Below are 16,333 nucleotides of genomic sequence, written 5' to 3' on the forward strand. Positions count from 1 at the left end.
GTGTGTGTGTGTGTGTGTGTGTGTGTGTGTGTGTGTGTCTGTGTGTGTGTGTGTGTGTGTGTTTGTTTTTATGCATCAGCAAAATGATAATGAAAACGTATTTGTGGACATAAAGGATAGGTACAAATGAGATATCTGAAGCAGAACCCACGAAACCCATCTGCCATTGATTTCCACCCACTTCCACTGTAAACACATCAACTCTGAAATGTTAAGGCAGCTACACAATATGACATGATATGACAACTTAAAGGTATTAAAAGCCCTTTGTTGCTCTTTTTGTTCTTGTTTGTCTGTTTGTTATTCATGTTGTCAGAAAATTGCAGACCTCTTTGTTGTACTTTTTTTGTATATAATTTGCTCTCTCTCCTGTCTGCATAAAACAGAGATTTGTAAAAACATGATTGTTTCTCTTCAACTCACTCTAGACTGGTCACCGGCCTACTCTATGCAAGTAAATGCATGCCTCACCCAACTATGCAATACTCATTGTACCCGTGGTCAGAGTACCCGTTGTACCCATCTGTCAGTCTGTGTCCCTTTTATGCTCACATGGAGATTTGTATCTGTCTGTCTGTGTCCCCTTTATGCCTAAATATGGAGTTCTATGTCAGGCAGGCCCATATTTGGAGTCTAGGCCAGTCTATGATGTCATGTTGGCGACATCAGCATACTCCATGAATTATGGGTATTTTATGTTTTATGTTTTGGGATCCGCTGTTTCAACCGACTTCCCACTCAGCTCATCACACCCTCGGGTCCTTGTTGATAGGAATGCTGAGTTTTAAGTTGTTCAGTCCCATAGCGATCAGATTGGCACTTCTGGACAACCAGATATCCATATATGCCTATAGCCTATACTGTAGAGGGTATGTGCATGCATAAAGTGAGTGGCAAAGTGGGTGGCTAAGTGAGTTTAACTTTGTTTAACGTCATTTAATGCAATCAGATAGGACTTTCTGTTTGGATGTATGAAAGTAATTTCTTTCCACTCAGTAGACATTCCTGCATAACCTCCAGGTATGATGATGATGTCACACACATACCCTCTATAGGGGAATATCGTTCGGATAGGCGGTTCTGGACAATGCAGTTTAGTATGAGAAACGGCACATCATGTCTCCATCCGGACGTCTGTCCGTGTGCGCTTCTTTACGGTCTATGGGTTTGCCACTCTGACATCACACTCCGACATCACTTTGATGTCAGGGGAACCACACTAACAGAATCCCTTTTATGCCCATATATGGAGATGTCATCATCAATATTAAGCCCATATCTAACAAGACTTCATATGGGAATGCCCATATATGGAGGTCACATCGGCCACATACCACATTAACAGAATCCATATATGGCCAAGACAGCCCATACATGTGTGGCTGGTTCTACAGACAGGGATCTCCATGTATGGGTATAATAGGGATTGAATGTAAAGTATGATGTCAGATGTCATAGACGTCATAGGACGTTCCCATAACGAATAATTGAGTATAAGCATGTTTGGGCTCTCACAGCATATCTCCATATACAGTACATGGATCTCCATATTTGGGTACAAGTGGTCTCCATATATGGGTAACTGGTACGATATACATCACTGGCCAGATGGCCAAGACATGGCCCTTTAGGGTGAGGTCGCTTGGCGTCTTACTGGTTAGTTCATGCTGTAGGCCTATTATATAGCCAAACTAATGTAAAATGTCAAATTGCAGGGGAATAATTAACATCACACTCATTTCGTAGTCAGATACATGAATTACTGTTTACAAAAACATTGAAATGAAAGAACATTTACCTCTGGCTTGCAATTGCACTTTTTGTCTTTTAAGATGGAGTTGACAGCTCAGACCTCACACTCTATGGATCCTGATATAGTACACGTGCATGGCCTTGCCTCAGTCACTAGAGAATCCAAAGTGTCAGAGTTTGAATGGTAACTCAGGTAGTACTCTTGCAACTGAGAGTTGAGATCAAGTTCCTTCCGGGTCTTTTTCCTGCGCTTATGGTTGACCGAGTGCTGTTGCAGCTGCCTCATGGCATTGGGGTAGCGCCTCCACGAAGCATAAATAACAAGCAGGATCAATGAGAGTGACAGAAACAGGGCTACGCAGCCTGCAATGATTTTATGGAAGGCCATGTGCTCAAAGATCTCTGGGATAAATGGCGTTGGTGTTTCTGGAAAGATATAGGGCACTGTAGGGATCACGACTGTGGACCTGATTGCCTTCTTGCCCGTTACGCTTGGAGAGAGTGACGGTGGAGGGGTGAATCTATGCGTTGGTGTCTCAGCAGGAGAGCCTTGGCTTACAGCGTCTGGGGGAGGTGGGGTAGCTGTAATATTTGCCACTGGCGCTGACGTCTGCGTAGTCAGCGTAATGTTTGGTATCCCACTGGATACTTCCACGCATGTTGAGTAGTTCCTCACCACATCCAACACCCTGTCTCCCTGAACCGACTTGGGGCTGCTACATATCATGCTGATGTCCTTAGAGTCTTTGAAGGTTTTCAGCCAGGCCATGAGTGGACATATGCCAGGGCTGCAATCCCAGGCATTACCTGCCAAGCTGATAGTTGTCAATGAGGTCCATGCCGTGACAGCTTCCATAGGCACATTGCTGAGCTTGTTAGATTCAAGATTGAGTATTTGTAAGCTTGGCATACACTGGAAAATGGCAGGATCCAAGATCTGGATTTCATTCCCTGAAAGATCTAATTTCTGTAGCTTCTGCCAGGTCCAAGGCAGGCCCTGATTGATGGCTCGTATGCGGTTCCACTGCAAGTAAAGGGCCTGAAGGCTGGTAAGGCGTGGAAAAAGAAAGAAATTAATCCTGGAAAATTGATTGTGCTCCAGATGCAGCTCTTTCAACTTGTACAGCCCCAAGAAGGTGGTGCGGGTGAGACTCTTCAAACGGTTATAGCCCAAGTCTAAGAACTCCAGGCTGCGACACTCCAGAAACGTACGGACAAGGATCTGCTTGAGACCATTCGAGCGAAGGTGGAGGTTTTGGAGCTTGCGCAGGCCATAGAAATGACCCGGATGCAAGAGCTGTAGCTGATTATATGACAGGTCAAGATTGCGGAGGTTGGGAATGGCACTGAAAGTGTTATTGTGCAGATGTGTGATCTTGTTAGAGCTCAGGATGAGCTCCTTGAGCCTTCGCACACCATGGAACGCTAATGCGTCAATGATAGTGACGGAGTTGTGATCCAGGTAGAGCCAAATGAGCTGGTTGAGGTGGGCGAACTGGTACGGCAGCAAGACCAGCAGGTTGTTGTAGCGCAGCGACAGACCCTGACAGCCAGTGGAGATGTTTTCCGGTATGCCTTGGAAGATGCCCGACTCGCAATAAACAATCTTGCTTTCACAGCGGCAACTTGCAGGGCACATCCTCTCCCCCCTGCTGAGCAGCAGCAGAGCACATGTCTGCAGGAGAAGACACGATAACCTCCAGTCCCAGATCAGAGAACCTGTGGGGCAGAGTGAGAGAGAGAGAGGCAGTGAAAAGGCAGAGCCTTAAAGAAGAAAAGAAAAAGGTATACAGTGTTTCACTGTAGTCCAGGGGTCTTCAACGTTTTCAGGCCAAGGACCCCTTATCTGAGAGAGAGAGATGAAGCAGGGACCCCCAGATTCCATATAGTTTCATTGTTTGACAGCACAATCATCAGTGTATTTTGGATTCATGTCAAGTTGTGTTATCAGATATGTAACCACTTGAACCGTAAATACTTAATAAACTTGACCTTTCACTCTGTACTTAGTGTGCTCTTTTTTCCCATCTACAACAAACCTCTTTGCCAAAAATAACCGATCTACAAGCTCACAAGTTCACAACGCCTCACGCTGTGAGGCGTTGTGAGCTTGTAGATCTGCTATTTTTGGCTAAAGTTCTCAGAATAAAGACAGTAGGGTTCAAAGTGGTTACTATAAAAAAAGGAGAAAAAAGTTTCTATCACACAAAGATTTGGAGGACCCCCTAGGCGTCCCGGACTCCCTGTTGAAGACCCTTGTTATAGTGAATTTGGTATATATTCTTTTTTGGTTTTTCAGTGATGGGATTCTCTTCAATTTTATGTTTGAGAACCAGCTCCTAGTCCCAGTGCATGAAGAATGCACGTAAGAATTGATCATGGAGAGTGAAGTTCTTGGTGCAATAATTTGTCAAAACCATTTGAAAGACGTCCATTCACACTTTGTGATCCCTCGTTTAGCAGTTAGCAATCATAACTTGAAATAAGCTGTAGGTTAATATTCTTAATAGTCCTCTAGACTTAGGTCTGGGTGAAAAAGGTAAATAAATAAATACAAATACAATAGACTCATACAATTAATAAGAGCATGTAACCTTGGCATAACATAAATTGCTGATTAATCTATTAGATAGCATATATTGGCTTACCCATCGTCACCATCAGTTCACTGAAATAGATATGAAGAACATTAAACTCCTTCCAGGAGAGTGAATTGCAGGTTAAACATCCTTTTTTCCCATAACAGTAAGCATCACTATCCCTCAATTAGCCAAAAAGACAATGTTTCAAGTTTATGAAATACAGCTTGGAGTTCATAAAGGCTCTTGATCTCTAAAGCGATGCCACGCTGCACACTTGCTTCTTACTTGGAGCCACTGATAGTTCAGCCTGCTGCATGCGCAATAATCCGTTTGAGCGCGAATAGACCGCCCCACTCTTCATGCTCTCCCTCTGTCTGTCTCTCTCTCATACTCTCTCTCTCTCTCATCCTGTCTGGTTCCCCTTCTGCCTCACCACTCTCTCTCTCTCTCTCTCTCTCTCTCTCTCTCTCTCTCTCTCTCTTACACACACACACACACACACACACACACACACACACACACACACACACACACACACACACACGCACACACGCACACACGCGCGCGCACACACACACACACACACACACACACACACACACACACACACACACACACACACACACACACACACACACACTTTCCATCAGTTTTAGCTGATGCACTAAGTGTTGCACGTTTAACAGTCCGTAATGGATGATTGTAATGTCAGTTGTTGTTAATGTTAAACCTCAGATGCTGCAGTGCACATAAAGGGTGAAAAAGACTATTATTCATAACGGAGACATACTGTACCGTTCATGCTTGATCTTCTCTGGCACTTGTCCATGTTTGGGAGCGAATCCAATTTGTATAGCTTATGTTATTTTACTTGTATGGCTATAATCCTGTGCATTTCTACCATTCAGAGAATGAAGCTGTGTTTGGCTTTGTGGGTTTCAGAAGAAGAAAAATATACATACATTTCTTTAAATTATTATTATTATTATTATATTTATTTGTATACAATACTCCCGTTGCTTCTTTATCTCCATAAGTTTCTTTCCATACAGGATGCGGTGTGTAGAAACAGACTTGGTGTTACCCTCTGAAACTTGAGTAGGTCTACATTCAGTTTTTCTTTGTCCAAAATGTTGACTCTAATTGGTCTAATTGGACTGATTAAATTAGTTTGAGAAATTAAACGTCACATTTAAAAATACTACACAGTATAGTGGTTTCTTTTCCCCTGTGTAGAACCCCTAATACACATCTACAGTAGTTACCAGTAAACCTATTCATATTCATCTGAACCTTCTTGAAAATGTATAGTCTAACTCTTGGAGTTATCAAGTCTGCTATGGTCAAATGATTGACAATGGTTGTTTTGGACTATTACATGGAGTGTAATGGGTCCATCACATCACTTGAGCTAGTTTAAAAAAACATGATATAGACTAATTCACAAGTGTATCATTATAAGGTTAGTTTTAAGATGGTTATTTTTGGTGGAGTGTGAGGTTGTCTCATTTGCCTTATTACCTGGTACCTACTTTTAGGCATGTATAGGACAACATGTTTTGTCAAAGGTTAGATGAATTGAGACAACCTAGAAAGATAGCATCATGTAATTTCAATTCAACCAGCTTTGGCCTCTGGTATACAGGGTAATCAAGCCTCTCACACAACTCGCAACAATCAAACCTCTTGTGCAACAGATGAACTGACCAAAAAGTATAACTTTTTTCAAGCCATGTCTTCGTTTGTTATTCTATTTTATTTTATTTGGAAGGAGAAGCTAAAGCTGAGGCCCAATATACTTAAATGAACTCTTCTCGTTAATTAAACAAAAAAAAAGCTCTCCTCCCTTCTGAGTGCAGATCCGCAAGGCTGGGTTGCATGCCCAGGGCCCGCAAAATTGTGAAGGCAGTTATAGCTAATTGGAATGGAATATGAAAAATTGGACAGATATGTCGATTTGTGAGAGTTCTGAGCAAAGTTTGTAATTGGCAAAAAGTGTGTTTTGAAGAAATGATGGAAAATCTAGTCTGTCACAAACAGGTGTGGCCTACAGTATATAGAGTTGCATCATGATCCAAGAAACCCAGGGAAAAAGACAAGAGTTACAGCATAGGCCAAAATGTGAATCAGGTTGTAACAGTGCCACCATTAGGCCAATTTGAAAATGGTTACATTGGGGTTCTTCCTTTGGCCTACTGGGAGTGTGCGTGCAATGTTTCTCTGCAATTGTTCATGATTTGTGGTATTTGTGCGAAACGGGCACCTAACGCAAACTTTGAAAGACAATAGTAGCCAACTGGAACGGAATCTATTTGTGGGAGTTTGGAACAAAATCAAAAAATCTAGTAAATCAGAAGTATAGGAGCAGTAGCAAAAAGTGTGTTTTGAAGAAAACGCAAAATTATCAAAATATTGTCTGGCCGAAATGGCATGGCCTACAGCAGGCCATATGAGTTGCGTCGTGCTTCATTGTAGGACCTACGGTTCAAGACTTATAGGAAAACATGAAGCGGCCTGTTATAGCGCCACCATGACGCCAATTTGAAAAATGTGGGGCAGAGGTTCTTCCTTGGCCTATTGGGAGTGTGCAAGCAAGGTTTCACACCGATCGGCCCAATGATTACACATTACACATTGACGTACGTATACTGACAGACGGACGACTAGACGGACGGACAGATTGACAGGAGCGAAAATATAATCTCTGTCCTGGCAGACCATTAAATAACGTGTGATACAAGTTGTTGGCTTCACCCCACGGCCTTGAGGGACCCCACACAGCCAAGGAACAACTTCATGTTTCCTTAAAACTCCATCAAATCAAGGTATATAGCCCTTCCTAATTCGGAGAATGTTTTTTGCAGGTCTTTCAGTCCGAGTTTATCAAAAAAGCAACTGGGTCAAGGCAGCGTAAGCTTGTGATTGGCTGCGCAGAGGTGCCGAAAGTCGGGGGGGATGGAGATACACCTAGATACACCTTAACCCTAACCTCAGTAAATCTAACGCTTGTGAATGCTAACCTGGTGAAATGCTAACCTGCCGACGCTGATGAATGCTAACCTGGTGAAATGCTAACCTGCCGACGTTGGTGAATGCTAACCTGGTGAATGTTATACTGGTCGGACCAACGGTGCTTAACCCAGTTTCTTTTTTGATACACTCGAACTGAAAGACCTGTAAAAAAACATGCTCCCCTTCCTAACTAGTATTCTTCTCACTGCAATGATAAAGTCCTAAGAGGCCATATTTACAGTAATCAAAAAACTAAGTACCGAGGAAACTCTAATCAAAACTCTCTTAATTTGTCATTCATTCATACGATTAGTCATCTGTGGGTTTTGATTAGTTAAGAATAGTTCCTAAAACATTTTTTCTTTAATCAGTTCATTTTTTCAATAATTAATTGCAACATTTCTGATGTCAGTTGTTAATTAACATGATTTAAAGGCACAATTTTGGCACATATCTTGGTGTAAATAAGCGATAAGCAGTTATCACCTTCCAGTGGGTGAAGATATGGTTGAAAGTAATAGACACTCCACAGATGACAAAAAGAAAATAAAGAACATACAGTATACTGTACACTAAGCTTGAAGCAAGGGAGATTCAGTGTAACTCTATAATTCCATGGCAATTTAATAGTAATTTTTCACACTTCACTTATTGTAAATCAGGGGTCTTCAACAGGGGGTCCGGGACCCCTAGGGGGTCCTCCAAATCTTCCAATCCTTTTTATATTAACAACTTGAACCCTATAGTGTCCATATTCTGAGAACTGTAGCCAAAAATTAGTAGATCTACAAGGTTGTGAGATCTACATTGTGAGCTTGTAGATCGGCTATTTTCGGGCAAAGACCTTTGGTGTAGAGGGGAAAAAAGAACAGACTAAGTACAGAGTAAAAGGTCAAGTTTATTAGGTAATGACGGCTCAAGTGGTTAAATATCTGAAAAATATAAATTGACATGAATCCAAAATACACTGATGATTGTGCTGTCAAACCGATGAAACTATATGGAATCTATGAAAAGGTTGTGGGGGTCCCTGCTTCGTCTCTCTCTCTCAACTAAGGGGTCCTTGGCCTGAAAACGTTGAAGACCCCAGCTGTAAATGGTCATTTGTCACATTGAACATTAACAGTCAGGAGAACATTGAACATTAACAGTACTCCGGAGTGAAGAACCTGACTCTGACTCTGACTGTTGTGTTGGAGTTGTATTGAAATGTCCTGAATGGTAACAGCAACCCCTTGTGTATGCAAAGAGAAATGTAGGCTACTATATTACTTGACAATAAGATGTTATTTCAATAATTAAGTCAGGGGTCTTCAACGTTTCCAGGCCAAGGACCCCTTATTTGAGAGAGAGATGAAGCAGGGATCCCCACAACCTTTACATAGATTCCATATTTTTCATCTCTTGACAGCATCATCAGTGTATTTTGGATTCATGTCAATTTGTGTCAACTGTCAATACTTAATAAACCTGAACTTTCACTCTGTACTTAGTGTGCTCTTTTTCCCCTCTACACCAAACCTCTTTGCCAAAAATAGTAGATCTACTAGCTCACAACGCCTTGCAGCGTGAGGCCTTGTGAGCTTGTAGATCTGCTTTTGGCTAAAGTTATCAGAATTTGGACACTAGGGTTCAAGTGGTTAATATAATTAAAAAGGGTATCTATCACACAAAGATTTGGAGGACCCCCTGCAGTAACTCTGAGGACCCCCTAGGGGTCCCGGACCCGCTGTTGAAAACCCCTGAATTAAGTAGGCCTACTGTAAAATCAGGGAGATTACAAATCAGCATTCAACATTTCTTTTTCCATTTTTATTTGATACGTACTGATGCAAGCCAATTATATGAACATTTGCTGTGGATTAGAGAAGTAATCTTATAGTCACGCAAGGATGCCAAAGATTGGTCATTGGCACAACGGGAATGCTTTTTCAGGCAAACAATAGCAATGGGAATCTAATAGTGTGAAAATGACTGATAGAGTGAGGCTAATACCTTACGGTGTTACATTATCATATTTCGTTCTGAAAGAGACACATTCTATTGGAAGATTACAGTGTTCCTCTACCTGGCTGGCCTCAGAGATAAAGAGTAATTAAATCTGATCCTGTATGAAAACATTATGTCTAATTAATGAATACGGCTAAAATCGTTCTGCAAAATATACTGTACTACTGTAGATATGTAGGAGGTCGTTTTAGACTGCAGATGGCAGTGTGTATCATTTGAAAGTGTGTTACAGTTCACAGGCATCATTTATTAGGGTTTTGCATAAAAAACGAATCCTACAGTTAGTGAAGAAAGATTTGACATCAATTATTTACCTCACCTACTTGTCAGTAATCTTGTGCCAATAATGAACACTGCATTTTCAACAGTACCAGCATCCCTCTTCAAATGTTGAATGGATTAAATCTGTTTTAATGATTAGCTGTTTACTGACAAGAATAATTACTCAGTACATAGAGGACCAGGCCTTATAACCTACCACAAATCAGATTTTCATTAAGTTCAGCTCAGACAGAGCTCTTGATTTGAGGAGTGATAATTACAACAGTCCTGATTATGTGAAAGCTGTGTTTTGAATTAGGCTACGTACGTGGTAATCAAGAGAGATTTGAGAAGCCTTTTTGTTCAGCAAACTCAACCTTTTCTTGCAGCTACTAAACAACACATTAACAAACAGACGAGATGATTAGGATTTTACAGTCAATTAATCTTCAATGTAGTTCTCCGGAGGGAAAATAAATATTTTTACAACCTTTTCATGATAAAGGTCAAAGCAGAATCATACCCCCTCAAATTTGAACTGAGGACCCCCCACCCTGACAAGCACTGTAACATATTGTGTCTGTGCAAACGTAATCAACATCGATCTCTAAACTTCTAACAGATTCCACTCACTTCTATAATGACTGAATTCCGAACATTGGCCCAGAATAACTAATATCTGACCTGTCTGAGACCTGTGCTCCAAGGAGCACTTTTTCTAGTTTCAGCATGAACTGCAATAGGTCATCCTTGTTTATATTTTGCATAATGACCTTTTCTGGCCTCCCAAAGACATAAACTGCCATGTAATCCTTTGATTAAGGCCTACATGCCCTTCAGCCCTGTGGCATGTGGAAAACGTTAATCCAGCAATTTTGGCTAAAGTTCTCAAAATATGGATGCTACTACGCTAGGGTTCAAGTGGTTGATATAAAAAAGGAGAAAATGTTCTATCACTCAAAGATTTGGAGGACCCCCTGTAGTAACGCTTTATGAGGACCGTTCACGTTCAGCTTTAAGGTGGTGCTACAAGGCTGCTTCCCGGGTTTGGCCTATAACTCCTGAACCACGTAACATGCAACTCCCAACGCCCATTTCTGTCTGACAATATTTTTCACCATTTTGCTTTTTGGGAAAAACACTTTTGTGACTACTCTTATAGATTTGGTCTGCAAACTCAACTCATCTCTGTAGACTTGTAGATCAAAATATATCTGTCCGAATCTTCTGATTCCATTCCAATTGGCGGGAGTGACCTGTTTTGCAAAAAATGCCACAAATCTTGTGGCACAATTCACAATTTACACTTTAGGCATTTAATCCAGAGCAATCATTGAGGGTAGGCTGAAAGGTCTTCGGAGCTGGCCGGGTGTATGGAGAACCGGAACGACTGGAGACTCCGATGGAAGCTCGTCTGAGGACGACCGAGAGAGAGGCAAGTGCTACAGTAAGTGCTATGGGCTATGGTGGAGTCTGAAGAGGCGAGTCTGCAGACCACGGCGGAACACAACTTTGGAGGCAAATACTAGGCCGAGGTAGAAATCAGCCTTATGGTGGTACTACACACTTTTCAAGTTCCTCCAGGCCGAAAGGCATGTTTTCACCCCTGTCCGTCTGTCCGTCTGTGTGTCTGTGTGTCCTTCTCCCTGGTTGCCAGAGCAGAACCTCTGCCCCCAATTTTTCACATGGGCATGTTACAGCGTCACCAGGAGGCGGGTTTGTGCATAACACATTTTTGGATTCCATCTTGATTGGCTAAGATTGTCTTCCAAAGTTTGCAAGATTGCTCCCTTTTGAACAAAATGCCTCAAATCATGAACACAGAGTGCGATTACCGTGAAATGTTGCACACAAATTCCCACAAGGCTACGGAAGATTTTTCAAATCAGCCTCATGGTGGCGCTATAACAGGCCGATTTGTATTTTTACCTATAACTCCAACGATCAGTGTAAAATGTTGTATGCGCACTCCATAGAAGCCAAGGAAAAACCATTGCCCTGCACTTTTCACATCTGACTTTTATAGCGCCACCAGGAGGCCGACTTATGTTAAACACACTTTTGGATATTATTTCTCCTTCAGATTTTATCCAAAAATCACACAAATCGGTACACAGTATCTCTATAGTCATGTGATCAAGATAGATCTGTCGATATTTCATATTCCATCCTAATTGGCTAACATTGGCTTCCAAAGTTTGCAGGATTGCTCTGTTTTTCACATTGGCCTGCTATAGCGCCAGGCCAGCAGGTTGACTTTTGCAACGCACAACAAAATGCCTCAAATCATGAATGCGTCGACAGATTGCTGTGAAAGTCCGAAGAAGACATGGCACCCTTTTCACATTGGACTATTAAAGCACCACCAGGAGGCCACAATAACATACCTTACCTGGCGGAGACCTGTGCTCGGAAGAGCACTTGCTGCTTCTAGTTCTGTTGTGTTGTGTTGTCAGTCTCTGGGGAACATGTCTCACCACCATTGTGTGTATCTGTCTGTAATAAATCCCTCTTGATTCTATCATAAGCATTATGTAGTATTATTGTCTCCACCAGCCGAAGGCATGGGGGAGAGTATGTTTTCGCCCCTGTCCGTCCGTGCGTCCATCCGTCTGTTACCAGCTAATCTCCGGCGCCGTTGGCCCGGTCGCTGCCAAACTGAGCACACACACTCCTGCCAATTCAGAACCTCTGCCCCACATTTTTCACATGGCCTTGTTCTAGCGCCACCATGAGGCCGATGTTTGCAAAACACATTTCTGTACACTACTCCCTAGAGATTTTGTCCACAAATCATGCAAATTGGTAGACAGTATCTCTACAGCCATGTGATCAACATGGATCTGTCCGATTTTCCATATTCCATCCCAATTGGCTACAATTGGCTCCCAAAGATTGCAAGATTGCTCCGTTTTGAACAAAATGACTCAAATCATGAACACAGCGTGCAATCTTGGTGAAATTGGGCACGCACGATCCCAATGGGCAGAGGAAGAAATGCCACTTCAAATTTCTCAAATCAGCCTCATGGTGGCGCTATAACAGGCCAATTTTGGTTTTTACCTTTAACTCCACTGATAAGTGGAAAACTTTGTATGCAGCTAAGGATAAACCTTTGCCCTGCATTTTTCACATTTGCCTTTTATAGCATCACCCGGAGGACAACTTATGTAAAACACATTCTTTGCTATTAATCCATCAGATTTTCTCCAACAATCACGCAAATCAGTACACAGTATCTCTATAGTCGTGATCAAGACCGATCCATCTCATATTTCATATTCCATTCTAATTGGCTAATATTGGCTTCATAAGTTTGCAGCATTGCTCTGTTTTTGAACAAAATGCCTCAAATCATCAACACAGCTTGCGATTACAGTGAAATTTGTCACACATATTCCCACTAGGTCGAGGAACAAATGCTACTCTTTTCACATTGGCCAGGTAGACTTTAGAAAAACACATTTTTGGAACACAATGCCTCAAATCATGCAAGTAACCATGAAAGGTCTAAGATTGGCGAAGAACACATGCCACACTTTTTACATTGGCCTATTATAGCGTCACCAGGACGCCTGGCCTGGTGGAGACCTGCGCTCGGAAGAGCATTTCTCCTTCTAGTTGCATGTGTAATTCTCTGTGTAATTACATTAACACATTTGTAAATTGGAGTCAACCATGCTGTCAAGTAAACATGACCTGTTTCAACACAGTTTTTTCCCCCCCTAATTATTTTACAATTCCACACTGTTACAGTGAGATGCATCACAAAGAAGCAGGTCTTTCTCTCTTTCGCTCTGTAATTCAGAGGATAAGTTATTCACAGACAGTCATTAAAGTTTTACGGGGAACAATGTGGCGTCTACAGTAGTTGTGATGTGAGGTGTGTAGGAGAGCAGTGTATCTTTTAATGTTGTTTAAAAGCCAGAGGAGACAGGAGTTCAGGCTGTGTCTGGAAGCCAGGGGCGTCACAACTTAAGGGGGGGAAAGTGGGACTGAGTTACCAGGGCCCAAGGTGATGGGGCCTTAATGATTTTATACTTTAGCTATTGAAAATTAGCAGATCTACAATTTTTCAATAGTTAAAGCACAAAATAATGCATTCCCAGTTTCCCCTATGAAGAACATTCATGGGGGGCCCGCAGTGAATCATTGTACCCAGGGCCCAGAATTTGGTGCGACACTCCTGCTGGAAGTCTTTGATTAGCCCTGCAGAGTTAGCAAGTTCTCTCTAATCTTTTTCTTTTTTTCTTTTCTTGCATTAGTGAAAACTCGCCAACGCTCTGGACCAGGGCTATGCTTTCATAACCAGTCAGTTACATTAAAACCCATTTAGGCCTAGAATTATTGAATGCTTTAACCAGTGAAAAATAGCAGATATACAAGCTCACAGCGCGGCACCGAGTGCCGCGCTGCGAGCTTGTAGATCTGCTATTTTTGAAAAAGTCGTGAAAATGTGTGCAAATCTTTGAATATATGTATTTTCAAAGCGAATGTTTGTAACTCAGATTTTGCTTCTGGGTGGTCCCTGGAACTAAATATTTTGAGATGGGGGTCTGTGGCCAAAAAATATCATTTTGGGGGTCCTTCACATGGTTTGAGAACCACTGAAATAGTAGTCTCTCAAGAACAGACTAACTGAGCTCCAGTTAAGTGAAAAGGACCTTTTCTTTGACGATGGCTGGCCAGATTGCTGACATAGAAACATAGGGTTTTTCAAAAAATCACTTATAGACACTTAGACACTTATAGAATCGGGTCAAAATTCAAATTTTCATGATTTTTCAAAAATAGCAGATCTACAAGCTCGCAGCGCGGCACTCGGTGCCGCGCTGTGAGCTTGTAGATCTGCTATTTTTCAATAGTTAAAGCATAAAATAATAATACACAATATAGTGTACCCGGTTCTGAATGGGTTAAAAAAGGTATTCGTAGTGATCCCCGAGGGGAAATCACTTCTCTCCACTGACCCCCATTAGTACTAATGAATAATACATGAATAAGATATAAAACGTGTTAGAATGTACCGGTTACTGTACAGTGGGTGTGTTGAGCTGAGTTAAGGTTATATATCTCGCAATGACATAAATAACATTGTCCAAGTATAAATAGGCTACTATGTGTCCACACAGTAAGTATTCAATGCATATTAGTTGCAAGAAATACCAAAAGAAAGATTGAGCAGCATGAAAAGTGGGTTGTAAGATCTCTTCAATGATATAAACCAGAATCCACCCAAAGGCCACAGGGAATTACACAAAACTTAGCATGGTATAACAAAAAGAAGCTTTGTGTAGTTTTGTATGATTAGGATTACCGGATGTATCAGATTTCACCCCATGAGACTCAAATCTTTCCCATGGATTATTCATAGATTTACAGATCAAATCCGCCAATCGCTCTGACTGGTTGAAGTGAAATGAGAAAATGTGTCAGAGAAGAGCAAGCTGAACTGATGTTCAGTCATGTCATTTCTAAGGAACAATATTTCTCTCCTGAAGTCAAAGTAGGGTTTGGAAGATTAAAGTATCATGAAGAGTATAGCCTTAGGAAACTATCCCTCACATATTATATAACGTATATTGGGCACTGTATCATGTGGTGACCAGAAGGGATGGGGGTGTTGCCTCCCTCCAATTCCCTGATTGATTCTCCCTGTGACATTTAAAGGATAGCGTTAGTGTTTTTTCACATCGCTTCCACCAATGTAATCAACGCTTCTTGACCAATGTAATTAATGCTTTTGACCAGTGTAATTAATCATCAGCACGATGTGGTTACTCAAAAACATTACGAACTGCCCAAAAAGAAAAATATTGCGCTGCATCAAAAGTAGACACACTTCTGCAGGTTGTCAATTCCACTACCTATTTGCTATTTTGAAATTTTCCATTGCAAATATGCAGAGACTGCATGGTAACACGGGAGTTGGTCGAATGTAATATTTGCATTCATTCTTTTAGTAAAGTTGGATCAATGTTGGCATCGGGGTGTACAGGGTTAAAGTTCCTGCCCATTATGGAGACTGCGGTTCGATTTCTCCACGGTGCCTCCGGCTGGGCGGGCAGACGGGGTGGTCCAACAAACACAAATGGCCTATTCAAGAACTAGGAGTTACAGCAGGGGTCTTCAACGTTTCCAGGTCAAGGACCCCTTAGCTGAGAGAGAGATGAAGCAGGGACCTCCATTACATATTGTATAAAATCGTGTTGCAGATTTTTATCGACTTGTTTGACAGCACTGTCATCAGTAGGCTATATGTTGGATTCATGTTAATGTGTTTTTTTGGAGCTGTGTGCAGCTCCCTATACGTGGCTGTGTGGGTCTGTGTGTGTGTGTGTCTGTCTGTCTGTCTGTCTGTCTGTGTGTATGTAGCCTGACTTCGGCGCGTAACTAGTGCCGCACCATTTACGCCACTCGCGCAATATATACATCAAAATGTGCGGCTCGGCCGGGAATGGTGTTCTATTACCTTTCGTTCCGATCCGCCTTACCATGCCGACGTAATCGGCAAAAAACGACGCTTAATTGTCCCCATTGACTTATAATGGGACAATGCAAGAAATCACTTTCAAGTATTTTTCTCTCGTAAACCATAGGAGCTACAGTTTCAAACCTCGGAGAGGAGATTCATAATGATTTTAAGAATGAATCGAAAAATAATTACATCACTCGGCCTCATGGTGGCGCTATAACGGCCCACTTTACGTTTTGCC

At 41.8% G+C, this 16,333-nt stretch overlaps 1 protein-coding gene across 1 annotated transcript; it reads right to left on the bottom strand.

Annotated features, from left to right (window-relative positions):
- Positions 1-1,846: 1,846 nt before the first annotated feature.
- lrrtm4l2 (leucine rich repeat transmembrane neuronal 4 like 2) lies at positions 1,847-5,163 on the bottom strand (the record flags this gene model as incomplete). Its single annotated transcript, XM_080738550.1, has 2 exons — positions 1,847-3,471; positions 5,130-5,163. The coding sequence occupies 2 exons, from the start codon at positions 5,161-5,163 to the stop codon at positions 1,847-1,849; spliced, it is 1,659 nt and encodes a 552-aa protein (XP_080594676.1).
- Positions 5,164-16,333: the final 11,170 nt, after the last annotated feature.

This window comes from Nannobrachium achirus (genome assembly GCF_963921795.1).
Source record: "Nannobrachium achirus genome assembly, chromosome: 12".
Classification (NCBI taxonomy): domain Eukaryota; kingdom Metazoa; phylum Chordata; class Actinopteri; order Myctophiformes; family Myctophidae; genus Nannobrachium; species Nannobrachium achirus.